Source organism: Ambystoma mexicanum, chromosome 11 (assembly GCF_040938575.1).
Source record: "Ambystoma mexicanum isolate Mex_15411 chromosome 11, UKY_AmexF1_1, whole genome shotgun sequence".
Taxonomy (NCBI): domain Eukaryota; kingdom Metazoa; phylum Chordata; class Amphibia; order Caudata; family Ambystomatidae; genus Ambystoma; species Ambystoma mexicanum.
Genome location: NC_090934.1, coordinates 988,260,125 through 988,279,338, shown reverse-complemented (window position 1 = coordinate 988,279,338; position 19,214 = coordinate 988,260,125). Strand labels below are relative to the sequence as shown.

The following is a 19,214-nucleotide window of genomic DNA, read 5'->3' as shown; positions in this document are numbered from 1 at the left end:
AAACCTATTGCCAACCTCATAACTAGCACAAAAAAGGGGTGTGGGATATTTCTCAAGAAAAGAAAGAAGTGTTCTCAAATAATATGTCAGGATGCGGTAGCCTGGGTCTACCTTCCCCACGTTTTGACCACAGGGAAAGATGGGAGCTTGGAGTACAGTACAGTCACGTGTTTACCAGCATGAGACGACAGTTCCAATGGCAGTTCTGAGGATAGTCGATGGCCAAGTCTTGTTTCCTGTGAAAGTTTCTTGCCTTTGAGGCCTGATGTGGTCAAATAACAAAAACAAAAGTTCCCTTAACAAATGAAAGTTGTTTCCAATGTTCGCTGGATGGCGGGATCACCCCTTGATCCCTTTCTTCTGGGAGTCAACCCTTCTCAATCGCTTATCACATTTTCACGTAGGGTGACGATTTCAACCCTCAGTCCCCCTCTTCTTGGGCTCAGACCCCTCTTGACTTCATATTCACTTTACTCTCAAGTGTTACCGGATTCACTTCCCTTGTTTTCTCTCGATGCAGGATTCACGTCCCTTGTTTTCTCTTATTGCAGGATTTACTTTCCTTGCTTTCAAAGTGCTTGTAGATCAAAGTCTTTCGATTGTACAGGGAGTTTGCTCGACCCTCTTTATGACCACTTTGACCTATTTCTCTGGCCCTCCTACGGCCTTCTGGTATTTGTAGTTTCTCTTATATGGGGCTCGACCAGAGTCTCCTGAATTAGCACGCACACGGTGCCGGTTTCCCTTTGCAGCTGGTCTCCCCGTCTACCTTTTTACAGCTCATTCAAAGTTCGTTAAACTTGGTTCAAACTTGTCACTATGCGCTTCTCATCCAACACAGCCTGATTCTTACTGTTTCTCTCCTCGACTCACTGGCTGTGATGAAACGCTTGGCTGTTGCCTCTCTGGAGTCAAAGCCAGTACCACGGGCATGGGAGCTTCCCTCACTCCTGCTTATCGGCATAGGTTTGCCCTGTGTACCGCTGACATCTGCTGCAGGACACTTGTGCTATTGTTCACGGTCTTAGGCTCTCTTCCACGAAGACTCTGCGGGTCTGGGACGAAAACAGCACGGTCACTTCTCTCCTTGCCACCTTCTCCCTTCCCGCCGCCTTTCTCCTTCTCTAGAACTGCTGCGTGTTAGCTGTCTCGTCGTTGTGTCTGCCGTGCTCGCCTTGCTCGTACTGTGCTCGTTCGCTCCACCTTTTATTCCTGTGGGGAAAAGGAAGGGCCGTCAGGTGTGTGTTGTTCAAGTTAATCGCCTGACTTTGCCTGACCCTCGGGTTGGGACATGTCAGGTACACAGGCTTAACATCAGTCCATTTTCTTAGGTGTGAAAAGGTTTTCGAGTTGAAAAAGGGTAGGTGGGGTTGGAGTGTCAGAGTATCCTAGGGGACGGTATAGGAAAGGTTTGTGTAATGAACGAGAATGACAGTGATGAAGAACAGAACATAGCGGATTGTGCAAACAGTAGTGATCTGTCCTAATAAATTGGGATTTTGGAAGATGACAATCAGAGGGACGGGATTGCTAGGGTGTGCGGAGTAAGCAGGAATAGCTGGGGTAATGACATGAACAAAGGGGATTGTGGGAATCATAGTATTTTATCTGATCAGGTTGGGAATACGGAAAATAACAATCAGAGGGACAGGAGGAAGTAGGATCGGGAGTACTCGAATGAAGACTGGTGAAACAATCATTCTGGGAGTTATGCTTTTTGGATGTAATGGAAATTAGGACTTTGGAGGATTGATTACGCACAGAGGGGTTGTTGGATCTCGGCCGGAGAGATCTAATGGGAAGAAGGGAGGCAGATGTGGCACACTCCATAAAGGTCTCAGGGATCTCACTCTCCTCATCTTCTCCCCCATGCAACATATTGCATCTCAACTGGGGCATTCCCGTCAGCATAACCCTGGTTACCCCTATCCAGGTGATCCTCCCTCGCTCGTCCACCCCCAGGGTTGGGATCTGAGAGTGCAGGCCCTCCCCTGGACACCTGAATAAAGGTTTCCCGAGGTCTACTTGGGAGAACACCCTCAGGTTTCTCACACAAGTCACAGTAATTCCGTTGAAAAAAAATGTAAACGGCAGCAGCAGCTCCGTGACATCACCCCTAGAAAATGCCAATTTTATTATTTTCTTTGGTCCTTTATATCTTGCTTAATGCCAGCCTCCTCCAGCTTCTAAGCACTGGAACAGGAACTGGACCCATGTTGCACTGCATCCTCTTGTTCCCAAAGCAAGAGCATTGCCCCTGAGCTACCCTTCCAAATATATATATATTTCTGCTTGAGGAAACAACAGATGATTTACTTCAAAAGCAGAGGGCAACTTCTTGTAAATTAATTATCTCACCTTGCGTCTATCTACAGTGTGCCTGTGATGCAGGTCTGGCAGATCTGGGTCAGGGCACACAGTGCCCAGGCAGGATTGGTGGCAGAAGTCACTGGGGCACACCCCTCTCATCACAGGTCCAGTGGCTTGCTGGATATGCAAAGCCAACAACGAGAAACACAAATGAGATTTGCATTACTGCTGTGCTGTCACTGAGTACTACAGGCTGGTCTTACCCATTCCCAGCTAGCTAGACCTAGCCCCCATACCCTTCCTGTTGCTACAATACTGGGTTTGAGCTGCAAAGACAGCCCCACCTCTGAAATCAACCATTGAGGCATTCTTCCCTAATGGACTGCCAACCTGTTAGTGATGGTGGCTTCATGGTTTTTCCTGCATCCCTGTTATTTCTGCAGCTAATGATATCTAGATTCCAGGTGAAAAAGGCAGTAGCGCATTTAGCTGCATTTGCAACTACTTTCTCAGGTGCAACACAGATATCTGCTCTTGGCACTGCCTATTTTTCCATTGGCCCAGGGTTAGCAAGGACAGGTCTAGGGGTAGCAGAGCTGGAGCCAGGGGTAGCAGCTGCTACTCCTGGTAACCCCCAAATGGCGACCCTGTACTTGTCCTTTCTCAAGTAAAAAAACACAATTAGGATCGCTGTACAATGTGCTGGTATACTAATAGCAAAATTATCCTTGCGGGCGCAGGCGGGGGGCTTACCAGGCCTTGTGCTAAGTGCATAACATTGCAGGTACTATTATCAGGCCAATTCCATGAAACACCATCTCAGAAGAGCATTTAATATTCATATGATGTTATGCCCAGATTTGATTAATTCTTTTGCTATTGAAACGACACAGCTTCCAACTATGTTCCAGGCACTATAAAAGGTGGCATTTGTAAAATGTGCCCGCTGGTGAAGAATACAAATATAGAATTTCTATGTGGCAAAAAATATGTTTATTTCACTATTTCTTCAGCTATAAAACTACAATGTTCCTACAAGTGAATGTTCAAAGTTGCTAGAAAGGAATGTACTTGTAAATAATTGAATGTTGGTAGCTCAATCAGTCCTCTCCACAAAAATCATTTCAGGGTGATCAAGGATTGTTCCCTTCATTAAACCTTCGCTTCACGTTGGCAAGAGAGACCTCTAACCTGAATCTCAGACAGATGAGAGGATGAGAGTCATGGACATTGATGATTCCACAACTCTGCTTTTATGACAAAAAATTCAAATGTATACAACTCTTTTGAGCGATAGAACTCCAGCTCAATCCAGATACTGAGATCCATGTTTTCAGTTGAAATAATTTTGATTAAGTTTGTTCTCCATGCATGTAATTTTGATTGTGTCTATCGACTACGTTTACACATTGAGTGTTCAGAGTGACTGCCCGTCTTCCTACGGATTCCTCCTCATTTAATTCCCTTTTTTGTCAAAGCAAATTTTCTTCAGCATTCATTTGTTTGCTCACAAAAAAGACAGTGCACTTTATATTATACTAGCCATACCCCAGGTCTGTAGCTGGCATACACATGGGAGTCTGCTATAGCCTGTGTCCTAACTGCCTATTTTTGAAAAATTGCAAAATCGTAAATCTCCCGGAATCGCCTGTAGTGATAGCACAGGGTCGGACTCCAGACCACCCTGTGCAGGGTGAATGGTTGGGGTTGATCAAATTTCACAATCGCCAGTACACCCCAAACTGATATTCCGTCCTTGTGTCCTAACTTCCTATTTTTGAAAAAAAATGCAAAATCGGCAATCTCCAGAAATCGCCTATACTGATAGCACAGGGCTGGACCCTGCCCTGTGCAGGGCAATGGGTGGGGTTGCTGAGATTTCAGTATCACCAGTACACCCCAGACTTATAAGCTGACCTCGAGCCAAAGGTTCAGCCCACCAACGGTTGTGGGGCTGGAGCCAAGAATCGCAAAATCAGCAATCTCCCGAAATCGCCTATACTGGTAGCACAGGGCTGGAGCCAACCCCAAAAATAAAAACACACTTTCACAAATATATATATAGATTTATTTTGTAACTAAGTAACTCCAAGCAATACCATGTTGGCTTAGTTTATATGTATGGGTCAAGTTGTTCGAGAACCTCCCTCTACTTTTCAAATTCAAGCAATTCACGCAATCCATGAAGAGCACCTTTTATGCCATGTTGCCCTGGCTACCCTATTAAAGTTATAGATATAATAGATGAGTTGTTTATATTCATTGCTTTTATTTTTCAAACTTTTTTCATCTAACTAATAAGGCACATCATGTTTCACACAATATGAATATGGAGTAACGCCTGATTAACTCATATGAAATGTATCATTCTAGTTGTTAGTGAACACTGCCTAACATGCACCATTTTGAGCCTTTACCAACAAATTAAACACAATGGGCCAGCCAAGGTGACAGTGGCCAAGGTTGGCAAATGTGGAAACAGCCCGTCAGCCTTCCGCTCTGTGTTAGACAGAATTGCATGCAGTTCCCTCTTAGACCACCACATATAATTAGGGCTACAGGTGTAGGCAAAAACCAACCTTTGGTATAAGTCTGCACTACACAGTTTAGTGGTAGCAGGGCTGAGCAGTCAGGCTTATCTCAAGAGGGAATGTGAGCAGTACAAGAAATTACACAGAGGACTTACAATCACAGTGGTTCAAGTAGACACTTATACTTAAGGTTTCTTGGTAAAACACTTATTAATTTATTTACACAATCATTTATGAAACATTCACTAGTGTTAGGCAACTTAATAAGATACACAGATATACTTCAGTACTAAACCAATACGTTTCTGAACAAATTAGCCTCCCCTGAAGTGGGAGCAAAATGGCACTTCAGTAACTTTCAAAAGGAGTAAAAAGGCACAAGGTAGCAGAATAGATTACATATACTTGGCAGACAGTGCAAATAGTTTCAGTTCACCAGAATAGTTCAATTGAAGTCAATAGGCCAGGCCAAAGTCAATGGGCTTGTGTTCTGGATAGGAATCAGCAGTTCTGGTATCAAACGGTAAAGTCTTTGCAAAGATTCTTAGAAGTAGTTTTGGCGAAAAAGAATCATATGTCGGGTCACAAGCTGATTAGGCCTGCAAGTTGGGAAAGTTCCACAAACCTTCAATGCAAGAGAGGTTTTCTCAATCGAATGGGCACAGTACCTTAGTTTGAAGAAACAAATGCTGCTGAAGTCATGGTTTCCTGGCAGTTCCTGCAGATCTCACTGTTCCTGAGCCTCAGTCGTGGGGACAAGAGGGAGGACGTCGAGGGACTCCTGCACTGCACAGGATCGTCAAAGAAAGCAAACAAGATTTAGTCACTTCAGTTTCCAGAAGCTGTAGCTTCAAGAACACAAGCTGGTGTTCCTCTCCCTGGTTAATCCTAACCAGCCTTGAGAATGGTATCCAGGTGTCCAATGAGTTGATTGGTCCCACCAACTCAAAGGAAGAAGCCGTCCTTGAAGGAGCTTCTCTGTCGAATGGAGCTTTGGCAATTGGGACCTGCAGCAGGGCTTCACCGGGGACACCAAGGTCCAGTAGTTGCAGCAGTCGTCCTCTTCCAGCTCGTCTTTGGGTTCTTTCGTTCCAGTGGTCGACTCTGTCTTCCAGTCCAGGAGACTTGCCTTTTAAACAGTTTTCTCCCATTCATTCCAGCCTAGCTGTCACTCACCCAGCAGGGTGGCTGTCCTTCCCAGACAGTCAGCCAGCCAAACACACCAGAGTGCATTTGGGTCTCCTAGGAGACAAAGCACAGGGAGTTTCGGGCACCTCCCTCACTTCCTGCCCACCCCAGACACTCAGACGCCAGAGGCGGTCTTCACTCCTTAAGCCCCCCAAAGGCATAGAAACAAAGGGACCAAACCTAGTTTGGTGCGCAGAGGCAAACTCTAGAAGGACCTTTCCAAATAGAAACGGTGAACGAAGAAGACCGGGACCTCTTTAAACAAAGGGGCTTAAGGCGCCATCTTGAAAAACACGGCTCCCGTGATTTTTAGCTACTGGTGTTCGTGGTCGGGAAAAATCATGTTAGTTCATTATAAAACCACTGCCACCACCCTTTTCAACAGGAAAGGGTAGCATTTGAGGGTTGCCAGTCATTTGGTCGAAAAAAATTGGTCGACCAGACAAATGGTCGAACCAATTTGATCGAAAACCAAATGGTCGAATTTTTTTTTATTTTTATTTTAACCTTTTTTTTTTTTTTTTGGGGGGGTCCCCCCCCAACCCCCTTTTTTTCTCTAAAAACCCCTTTTTTAACTAAACGAAAACCCAAAAAATAAATATATAAATAAATAAAAAATTCGACCATTTGGTTTTCGACCAAATTGCGTCGACCAAATTGCAGTCGACCAGTTTTTTTTCGACGAGTTGACTGGACACCGCATTTGACTGCTACATGAGTATTTAGACACAGGGGATACTGGGAACTGCTCCAGCACTCCATTCTAAGATGGTGTGTGCTGTGTCTATGAATTTGGAAAGACTAGTAAAGTCAATTTCACTTTACATTCTCTGGGACACAGTAGTTTATCCCAGAGAAGGTATTTAAACCTTTGGGTGGTCTCAAAAAACATCCCTGTTTCACTGCACTGAAGGTGCTGTGTAACACACATGAAAAGATTATGCCTATGGAGTTATCTAAAACCCCATATTCAAAGAATACAAGTGTAAAACATACATCAAAACATATGAAAGAGTGGGAAAAAAGGCTCACACTCTTTCCAGGTAAGAAAATCAAGTCCTCAAAATCCAGCAAAGCTGCTAGGGGTCTCTAAGGTGAAGGTCATTAGCACATTTATGAGAATTCTCCCTAACACTCTGTAAACTCTCCGGTCCCACTTACATTATTTTATTTACTTAGATTTTGGATTGCACTGGCGCATGACAGGATTCTCATAATACATTGTGTTAATTACAGACACACTGGGAGAATTTGCCTCCCAGCATTTTTATGTATGCTCTCAGTGTGTTGGTTTATGCACCCTGGAGAGGTTCATTTCTTCAATGTTTCAATAGCAACGAGTATTTGTTGTTTTTGTTCATTTTCATTCACTTCCTTGCTCTTTTCTCCCCTTGAAGAGCTAGCTCACCATCTCATCGTTCCAGCACTCTGACATTACCATGCATGTGAATGCAGGTTTCAGCATTCAGATGGGCGGCTGCTCTCGCTCTCCACAAGGGATGGAGACTAATTGAATCTGATTCTTTCAATATATGTGCCTCCACTTAAGGTTTCAATTCTTAAGCACACAGTGATGTTTTCTCAATTTTTCGGTTTATCAAAGACACCTTTATCTTTTAAAAAAAAGTGCTTTCACATTAACTACCATGGAATTCACGCAATATTATTAGTTATTTAAATTGATATTAGTTTCATTCACTTGTGTTATCTATGTCACCATCGTATTCTAAAGAGCACTGGTGATCGCTAAAGAATATGTATACGTGTGAAACTCATACCGTCTCAGATTGGAATATACAGCTAGAAGAATGAAATATGTTTGCCTATCACAAGGAAGGGAATAAATATTTTATTTAACTGAATGGACTCATTGCCAGCATCTATCCTTGCTTTACTTATAATCACTTGTAAGGTGCAGTCACACATGTACCAGAGCTGCCATTATATTATATTATATGCATCCAAAACGATGGAATGCTTGTATCAGTTCCCACTGCAGTTTAAAAACGTATACTTTTGTGTTATGTCCATATTTTATTGATGACCTCCATTATTCACTAACCTATAATCAAACATGTATTCCTAACTCCAGGCATCATAAAGATTTCTAGACAGCCAAACAAAGTGCCGAACAAAATAGCCTCGCTCACTCACACCAGAATTCCAAAACACCTCCTCCATCTACTACAAAAATCCCAGGACCTCCTCTATTTAGTTTCACCACCATCACCACCAAGGACACTCTGCATATCCTTAAAAGCCTAAAACCTTCAAGATGTAAAGGGGACATCTGCCCAGCCCCCCTCATAAAAGACTGTGCAGAAGCTTTATCTCTGTTCATCACGGCTCTCATAAATTCCTCCTTCTCAACAGGCATTGTACCGTCCAGCCTCAAAGAAGCATGGGTCCTACCCCTCCTCAAAAAGCCTGCACTAGACCCTACTTTACCCAATAACTACTGGCCCATCACTGTATTGCGTCTATTTAGCCCTAAGGGAAGAACACACATACACTTCCGTCTTCCCAGCCCCTCCTCGCAATAATCAGTAATTGGACTCAGTCTAGAAAAATAAACATACACACATCAGATTAGGTTACACAAATGGCTCATTATAGGCCTTTTATTAATACCGGGATAACTATATAATGCCAAAATAACACACCAATACATACAAACATATAAACATATATATATAGATATGGATTAGTATATAAGTTGCATCACCGTGCAGAGGAAAACTTCATCTTGGCCACCAGACAACACTGCTTAGTCCTTTAGCAGGTAGGCGAAGAGATTACTACGGTCAACGGGGTCTGAAGCACAGCGTCTTCCCTTTCAGTGAGACTGCAACACCCGGGGTTCAACATCCAACCACTACCTTTCCATAATACCCTCTCCTTTATGGGGCATCTCTCCCCCACTCTAATTGCGTCCTGCCCTCGGCCGAAAGGCAGATCACAAAGCGAAGAGACAGAGGGTGGAAAAATCCAGTTAGAAGTGGAAAAACCCAGTGCACCTCTACTTGCATGCATTCCCAGACCCCTTATCATGCATCTGCAGCGCACTCCAACTCCCCTTCTGTATTTGTCCTTCACTGGACAATACAATAACTATTCTCTGTAGACAGTCCGCTTGCAAATTATCTACGTGACTTTGCTCTGTTTTCCCTGCTACTTGTTCATTCTGTGAGACTCGCGTAAGCGCAGACTTTATTATTGCAATGGGAGATGAGTGTTCAAAATGGCTGCACATCAACGCCATGTCATTCTGGCTCACATTTTACACACTAGCATTACAATCACTACAGTCCCCTTCCTACTAAAAATCCCCGACAGAGCTGCTTAAGTCCAAATACAACATCATCTAGAATCTAACCACATCCTTGGTGCCCGCCAATCCAGCTTCCACCCAGGCCACGGTACAGAGTCAGCGCTCCTAGACCTTAAGAACCAAATGGACAAAATCCAGGATAAGGGAAAATCCGCCCTACTGTTACTACTTGACCTGTACGCAGCCTTTGACCTAGTTGGCCATATTATTCTGCCATCACCTCACCTCAGCAGCCGTGTTCTCCCCAAAAGCAGCTTCTTGGATCACCTCCTTCCTAAATGGCAGAGTTATGAATATTTTCTCCAACAATGCCTGCTCTGAACCCTCACCTATCAGCTGTGGAGTGCCCCAAGGATCATGTGTCACGTCAACCCTTTACAACATATTTACCAAGCCTTTTTTTTTCGACCTTCTAGACTCACAAGGTATACTATACACCAACTATGCCGATGACACCTAAATTCTTCTCCCTCTATGTGCCTCTTACGATAACGCCGCCGCCATGCTTAGCTCCACATACTCCACCATCCAAGCATGGTTGGCAACCCACGGCCTCTTCCTCAAAGATGAGAAGACAGAACTTCTCATCGAGGAGGCCCCCCTCTGCGTTAAAATGTCTCGACCCAGAATACTGTTCCTTTAACATCGATGGCACTAACATCTCTGTCTCACAGCAGTAAAAACTCTAGGGGTTTATCTCAACTCCACCCTCTCCTTAACCCGCCAAGTTAATGCTACAGCCTCCTCAGCTGCTTACTCCACCCAACTCCTCAACGCTGCCAGACCCTACCTCACATCCGACAGTTGTCTAACGATCATGCGCGTTGTGGTCGGCGCAAGGCTGGACTACTGCAACCTACTCTTCACCGGCTCCTCTGCTCACAACATACAAAAGCTACAGACTATCCAAAATATGCCCTACGTGCTGCACTGAACATCCCCAGATCAGAACACATATCTGCAACCGAAGAGCAGTACACTGGCTCCCCATCAGAGACAGAATTATATTCAAGACTCTCACCATCACACACAGATGCATTTCCAATACCGCCCCCTTACCTTACCCATAAAATCACAAAGAATCTAAAGACCAGACCCATCAGAACCCCCTACACACATAGATTGGTGGAACACAAATTCAGACGCAACAGAGCTCGAGGATCTAGCTTTCCAGTCAATGCCGCCAGGCAATGGAATGCGCTCCCCCCTACACTAAGAGTCGAAAATCCTAGTGGGTTTTCAGTAGAGCCCTCAAGACCTAGCTGTTCACTGTTACCAAATAGAAAACTACAACCATGTAACTCTTCTACTTCCTGTTTTTAACTGTAAGTATGCAACATGTATATTTCGACTAAGTACCTGATGCACCTTCGGGTTACATGTAACTGGTTCCTCTCAAAGCATCCTGATGCCTGAGTGTTTGTGCACGCTATACAAATGTAAACATAAATAAATATATAAACAATTTGGTTATTGACCGAAGCACAAAGCGTTCTTAACTTGTAGATATATCCCTCTAACACGTATGGCTACTCCTGCTTTTGTTCCAGACAGTATACAGAGCAGTATCTGATATAGTTTACTTTGTTACTTCCTGATCCATATGCACCACATGCACATGCCTATATATTGTTGGTTCAGTTATGCACCCCATGAACTGGTCAATCGGTTTCCTAAGTTGCTTTTACCTCAGAGGGATTCTGTTACCCATGTCTTCAACAAGTGGTAAGGTCAGGCAGGCCAGGACAGAGCATGTGGGATTTGCTGGCATGCAGATTTTCCTTCACAGGTGGGAGCCTGGCCTGGGTAGCCATGTGTGTGGCAAGCTCCAGTTGATCTGCGATGCATGTTCCATTTTCACCCTCCAGTGCTACTGCAGAAATACTGCCTAATCCCCTCTGTTCTTACTGCTGGTGCCTTGTTTTAAACTACCTGGGCAGTCATTGATGTTGAGAAGGGGATTTGCCACCATGTGTCCCTCCCATAGAACCTAAATAGCTAATAATTGACTTCTGTGTTGCTAGACGAGGAACAAGTGATGGGAAGTGCAGAAAGTAAATACAGCTCTTAGAGAGCTGTGCATGATTGCTGTTTGCAACTCTCCCTCTCTGGGATGTCAAACAAGAAATTTCAGTGGAAGTTCCTGTGGGTTCCAAGGGAGTTGCCAGGCATATCCTGGTGACCCCAAATGACATCCTTGATAAATCTGTGATATCTCTTATGACTTGGATCTCAATGCCGCAACAATTTAGAGATTATTATGACATCTGACCTTTTCCTCCTTAGGGCCTGAACAGATACCACCTGGGAATATTACTGTCATAAACAATCACTCAACAAGTTCTCTGCAGATCAGCTGGAACCAACCCCCTGGAATCGTGGAACTATACACTATCGCCATTCAAGGAGCCGTCAACCAAACCCAGAACAGCACAACAGTGGAGCCTGTTACTTTCAAAAGCTTGCTCCCTGGAAGGGAATACACTTTCACAATCACAACAGCCAGCGGCCCTTACAACGAGACATCAGATCCAGTGACAGGAGTAACATGTAAGTGAACCTGTTACAGTGTACAGATAGATTGTTAAAATACCGCCTATTTCTGGAAGTAAAGTGGAGGCAGATATTCCACTTCATCTCCAAAGATCGGTGGTATTACCACCCAGTAAATCTGCTGGTGATAATACCTCCAATTTTGTAGTTTGGCGGTGTCAGAAAAATTGAGGTAACGGAATTACCTCAACATTTCCCAACACAGCCAAATTCGTATTGAGACCCATTGGCTGTACTGTTTGAAAAGAATAGGGAAAATAGGAACTTTCCTCATTAGTAATGCCCTTACACCTTATTTATTTGTTTATCCTTGATTAATCGCACATTTTGATATTGATGTTGATGATGTTCAGAATAATACAGTGGGCCAATGATTTTTGGTGGCCTGATGTTATGTTAGTATTTATTCATCATAGTCCTGATGTTTGATGGTTTTGTTATTTACCATGCTTATTTTCTTGCTATTCAACTCGCAGATTGCATGGCCCCTGCGGGCTTCTTCATGAGCTCCTGCCTTTCCTTTGGTGTGTGCCTACCTTCTTGATGCCCCTTCTTATGCCACTTGCATACACCAGAAGCATGAGCAGCACTGGTAGTTCCTGAGACCCATGACCTATAGGAAGATACATGGCAAATGTCTCCTGGGAATCTGTGTGCTGCCGGAGGACAATGGCGCAATTGGAAATCAATGACGTAAAATCAGTATATCATAAAAACAGCTCACTCAACTAATGTAAATGTGCCCTTAAAAGTAAAAGGGCTACAGAAATGCATAATGCACACTCAAATGCATCTGAGCGATCACACAAAATATGGGAGAGGATGATCTGAGCATGGAGACCACACAAGTGGGACAGGTGCAGCAATAGGGGAGCTCTTGGAAGATTGTCATGTTCCGGGGAATAGCTGCTCTTAACATACCCATGAAACCTGAATAGAGGGAGCCAAGAACATGCTCTAGTGCGGGTAATATTGCTTTGTAAAATATTTCCTGCTCGACCCATTAATTGGAGTAGTCCACGAGGTATAGGGCGTGACATCAATTGCTCCTGGAGACACATTTCATTGCAAAGGAGATGGATTAATTGAAATGTTAGTGGTGGTGGTTGAGTTTCACTCCTGCCGTTCCTCTAATTTTCATGATCTAATCAGTTGTATCCCTAAGAAATTGAGGGCAGAAATAGGTTGGAAATGATCAAGCATCTAGGTATTTCATCCTGCATCCTAATTTTGAAATAAAAACAGTTTCTGTAGTTAACATATGTTTACATACATACACTCCAAGGACATCCTATATAATATTATGAGGAATCTAGGCTTTCAAACATGCCCTTGCTTGCTGGTAGGTATGGACTTAAAACTAGCATTTGAAAACCAACTGTTCAGAATCCTAGCTGGTCGGACATGGGACAACCAGAGGCAAAAAGACACTACAGGCTCTTGTGAGTCAGCTAGGCCTTGTGCACTCATGGAAACTAGTACACCCGCCGGACAGGGACTAGGGAGTATGCTTTACACTGCACTGCACCTTACAGCTCATCCCATATCAATTACCTTTGCCTAGGAAGGAATTGAAATGAGGGCATAACCAAGGTATATGTTGGCAATATTCAACTATCCAGGCAAGCTCTGGTGCCGACATAAATAAAGTGGATATTTTCAATGTTAGTTTTTCTGACCATGCTCTTGTCTAGGTCACAATTTAAGTGGATCTGAAAAAGTAGAGATCAACTAGGCGTGGACTTAACATGTTGCTCTACCTAAATTGCAATCTCGCAAACCAAATGAAAAAAGATCTCATACTTTCTAACATCACACAAAGACAGCGCAACATGTGTCAACTGTTGACCTGGTGCTGAAGGTCATTATTCAAAAGACTTGCCTAGTTTTCGGCTAAACTAAACATGCTAAAGAAGTATGGGGAAAAGAAGTGTGGCAAGACATTGCTGAAATGCTGCTGCATACTACAGTAACTGTGTATCATGTAGACGCACATTGCGCAACAGACTCATTAGAACAATGGTTTAATTCTGTTGCAGATGAACATGCAAATATTTCGATCATGGGAACGAGGACTGAGGAAGATGATTTGGAAGGGATTGCTAAATGGGCACACCAGAAGAGTGGACATCTCGTAGAGAAGGCTACTGTCAGGTGGGCACAGGACAGGGGGATTAGCATTCCGCTACAGAACGTGAAAACTGTCGTTTTACAATGCCCCATGAGTCAACATCAGAAGCAGAGATCTATTCATCATATAATTCATGGTACATTACAGAGAGGCAAATTACCTGGACAAATTTGGCAGATCAATTATATTGGTCCCATGCTTATTAGCAGAGGATGTCAATACGTGTGCACCATTGTGGACACGTATTCCGGTTACTTAATGGTATTACCATGCAAAAGGGCTACCCAAATGAACACAATCAAATTGTTGGACCAAGCGGTGGTGTACTATTGTTCCCCCCTTGCAAATCGAAAGTGATAATGGGTCCTATTTCAAGGGGAAGGTGGTTCTAGATTACTGTAAAGAGAAGGGAATCAAATGGATCTTTCATGTCCCCTACCAACCTGAAGCTTCAGGTTATTTGAGGGAAAGAATGGATTGTTGAAAAAACAATTGTGTAAAACTGGTGAGGGTACCTTGAAAGGGTGGCGAGATTGTGTGCTAGATGCAGTGCAGGTGCTTAATAATCGCCCCATTGCGAATGGTGAAACTCCCTTGCGGCGCATGTTAACACCAGCCTTGCAATCCAGACCAAATAAAGCTACAGAGACATTGTTATATTGGGAAATGTCTCCTGGAGCGCGAGCTCCTTATCGTACCACGCCTTAGTCTGAAGGGGTGGATCTACATGTAAGAGAAGAAATCTGACTTGAATCAAGAGGCATAGTTGTTATTGACACTGGGATAGGGGTGCAGATTCCTTCAGAACACATGGGATTAATTGCGCCAAGATCTGGATTAGCTTTGAAAGGTATTCAAGTTTTGGGACGGATTGTCGATGCTGACTATCAGGGTGATATTCAGGTCATTTTGCTGAGTAAAGGATATAATTTGTTACCAATTCATAAAGGAGATCAAGTGGCCCAATTGATATTGGTGCCTGTCAAACTGTAAATGGTGAAAAAAGGAGAGCCACCCACGATATTAACTATTCGCGGGGATAAGGGTTTCGGCTCATCAGATGGAATGGTTCCAGGTGCTAAGGTATGGGTCGAAAAGCCCAATGGTCCACCCGTTCCAGTGGATGTGATTGCTGCAGAGTAGGATCAGGTTGTTCTGGTGATCGAACCTGGAAAGAGGAAATGGACTCATATTCCTGCTGACAAATGTTATTTTGCGCAAGTAATGTACTCCACTGATATCTTGTTTTTGAATTCTCTTTCTTAGATCCTTTGTGTGCTGAGTGCCAACGTTTTAACTGCACTTCAAGATGCCAGTGTTCAGGGCACAAAGCCCAAGGCAATTTACAAACAATTATGCCCCAACAATATGCAACTCTTTTATATGTGCCTTGGTGACTGCATCTGGGAACTCGACCTTCAATTGACTGTGACATTCCACAAAACTATTATAAGTTCCATACTGTGACGCATCAAGGGAATTTGTCCATTCTCCCCAAGCGGGAGTCTCCCCCTTTGAGGCTAGGGAAGTGAGCCCGCTTGGCAAGACCCTCCCTAGGGGTCTGGGCAAGTGGCAGCTCACTGGGAGACACTCCCCCTTAGGGGACAAGGACTCTTGTTCCTGTGAGGAACTCCCCAAGTCATTCTCCATGGTGGCGTAGATGGTACTATCAGATTTGAAGAACAGTATAACAACCAGAGACTTGGCTCAAGACGAGAGTAAAATATACTGTTACAAACAAGAAGGAGATCTTGTCTCTTTAAATAGAGACCATCATTTAACTGAGATGAAGAGGCTGAAAGGAGAGCACACGCCGAGGCGAGACGAAGCAGAGTGGCGCATACGCAAGCATAGGAAGTCCCCTGGCAGGGTAACACCTGAGAGAGGCAGAGCAAAAAACCATGTGCTTTCAGAGCCCACTTTCTTTGTCCCCAGGAGTGTTCCTCAACTAGAAGTTGATCCCAACTTCATTATTATTGAACTTAATCCCTACCCCCACTAGGATGAATGCCTTCAGAGCACCACTCTCATGAATATGTCAGCTTTGGATTCTCAATCAGTCCTTTGTGTGACTGTTCTGGTTGAAAGTCGAATTGAGATTGTCTAGTCTCAATCCACATTTCTTCTAATGGATGTCAGTTGCTGGGTCGATTTCGAGTATCTGGCAGTTCATGATATAACAGCCAATGCCTGTATGAATAGCTAAAATGATTCCCATTGGTGTGCTGTGGAAGAGTCCAGCCCAGAATTTGGATAGGGAGAGGGTCTGGAATTCTATAGTACATGGAGAGCTGAACATCCACTGAAAAGGCACTGTTGTTGCAGCGAACAGCCTCTCAGCTTATAGGAAGATGTCCTTGGGTGACTAGACCTCGTGAAGCACCGTCAAGAAGACAACTCATGCCTGGTAAAAATAAGTTTCAGTATTGTGGCTCAATTTTCACATGAACACATGAACACGGGATCATCGGCAGGCTTGGGGTGGGGGGATGAAACCCCCTCAAAGACATGATATTTCTGCATTTACATGCTGCACAAAATCGTCTGAAAGGAATCAGTCTTTTTTGTGTGCGGGAATGAAGAAATTTCACATAGAACCTTGCAGACTATCGAGTGAACAGAGAAAAATCAAAGCTGACATACATATATTTCCAGGAAAGGACACAATGAAAGGCTTAGTCACGAAGGCCTACAATGAGCACCAAATCAAAATTCCTAGCTATGATACTGTGAGTGATTTTGTTGGTGGTCACCAGCAACATCAGTTCACTAATTGGTGTGAAATGTCTTTGGATGGATTACCTTCTCGGCAATGTTGAGTTTGTCTCAGAGACCGAAATGTACAATCTTCTTATTAACATTTGTTAGGATCTATTTTCAGAACTGCCGTTGGTTTGGGGTTTCTGAGAGGCCTCCCAAGTGGATGAGCTAGGGCTATTCACAATTGATTTTACCAAACATTCTCTAGGTAGCATAGGCTGATAAGTAAGGCAGATTTAGGAAATCAGGGCTATGGTATTTAAGTACAATTAACAACACTTAGAGGGATACAAGTATTTGAGGGTTACACAGATGTAAAATACAGATAAAACTTAAGGAATACTACTTACTACACACACTGATACTTATGCATAGATATACATAATAAGTTGTTTGGCTACACACCACTGTACACTTTCACACAGATATAAGCAAATCTGTAAAGTAATAGAAAAGCTTTTTCAAGTAAAGTGGAGAGAGGAAAAAGTGGTTAAACAAAGTGGTTAGACAAATATAAAATAACATGTTTTATAATTATAGTTTTAACTGAAGTAATACTCCCGTCACCATGAAAGAGAATTTCAAGTTTTCTAAAGTCTTTAGTCAGAAGATAAACAACACTTTATGTAAAATCAGTTTAAGAACAGAGAGGGGGTCACTCCCAATTCCTGCATACTAAGGGATCCTGAGATGAGGAATCCTAGTCCAGAATACCACCACCCATGGCAAGGTAATGTTAGTGCTATGGAGTTGGCTTTATGCCCATTTTATCATTGTAGTGCAAGGGGGGCACCAAGAGGGGTATGTACACTCAGATCCTGAACTACAATACTAAAGATGACCACCCCCAGGTAAGTAAGAGGTTTTGGAGGTGTCTACTCACAATGTTGATCCTGTTGCAGGAGGTCAAGTGCTTGCACGTTCATCACTGAAATAGGTGCTACGTTAGGGTCTAGTTAGATGACGGTTCTGATATCTGAAGCAGATGCAGTCCCTAATGATCTCTACCTGTACACAGGAGATGATCTTGGACGATGACCACTGCTTCTTCCATGGTGGAGGACAACCCCAGGAAACTGCAGACAAGGTGAGTGGAACAAGAAAGCCTGGTCAGAGGTTGTCAGTCTTGAATCCTTGCAGCAGTGGGAAATAGGCTGCAGTCCAGACAGAACCCTCTTCAAGGCAGAGAGCTGCTGCTGCAGCCAATGAGGTTCCTTGCCCAGAAGCTGAGGATATGCCAAGTCTCAAGCTTTAAGTCAAGAGGGTGTCTGCTGCTATGACATGCCTTTTCAGTGGATGTTCAGCTCCCAGGATCCATGTATTATATAATTCCAGACCCTCTCCTTAGCCACAATTTGGGCTGGCTCGTCCAATTGGATATTCACTATGCATGCAGGTAGTGGTTGTTAAATCATGAACCGCAAGATACCCTAAATCGACCCAGCAACCGATATTCACCGGCAAAATGAGGATTGATACCAGACAATCCCAATTTGACTTTCAAACAGTTCAGTCACACAAAGGTCTAATCGGGAATCCAAAGCTGACATATTCATGAGAGTGATGCTCTGAAGTCATTCAGCCTACTGGGATATGGATTAAGTTCAATAATAATGAAGCTGGGCTCACCTTCTAGCAGAGGAACACTTCCTATGGGTATAGAAAGTGGGCTCTGAAAGCAAATGGTTTAGATAATGTTTGTTTTGCACTTTAAAAAGCCAGTATTCAGGGCAGGAAACCCCAAGGCAATTAACAAACAATTATGCCCCAACAATATGCAACACTTTTATGAGTGCCTTGGTGAATGCATCTGGGATCTTGACTTTCAATTGACTGTGACATCCCGGAAAACAATTTGAATTTCCATACTGTAACGCATCGAGGTAGTTTGTCCCTTCTCCCAAAGGGGGAGCCACCCCCTTTGAGGCTACGGAGGTGAGCCCGCTTTCCAAGAATCTCCATAGGGGACAGGGCAAGTGGCACCTCACTGGGAGAGACTCAACTTAGGTGATAAGGACCCCAATCCCGGGAGGAACTCCCTAAGAATTTCCTATGGTGGCACTATTAGATGTGAAGAGCAGTATAAAAACAAGAGACTTGGCTGAGGATGAAACTAAAACATACTGTTACACACAACAAAGAGAGTCTGTCTCTTAAAATAGAGACCACCATTTAACCTAGACAAAGAGGCTGAAAGGAGAGCACACGCTGATGCGAAATGAAGCAGAGAGACGCATACGCAAACAAGGGAAGGTCCCTGGCAGCGTAACACCTGAGAGAGGAAGAGTGAAGGAGAACTGCAGATTCTGCGACTTTCGGGACTGCGCTGAGAGCAAGAGCAAGATGCGGGACACCCAGCGTTCATACAGAGAGAGAAACCAAGGAGACAGGAACTCCAAGCTTGGTGGCG

At 43.8% G+C, this 19,214-nt stretch overlaps 1 protein-coding gene across 1 annotated transcript in view; it reads left to right on the top strand.

The window, feature by feature from the left end:
• The window catches only part of LOC138505095 (receptor-type tyrosine-protein phosphatase beta-like), a 221,127-nt gene that overhangs the window by 158,053 nt on the left and 43,860 nt on the right, over positions 1-19,214 (top strand). Inside the window, exon 7 of the mRNA XM_069625409.1 lies at positions 11,647-11,910. Within this exon, the coding sequence (XP_069481510.1) occupies positions 11,647-11,910 (264 nt within the window). The remainder of the gene's footprint in view (positions 1-11,646; positions 11,911-19,214) is intronic.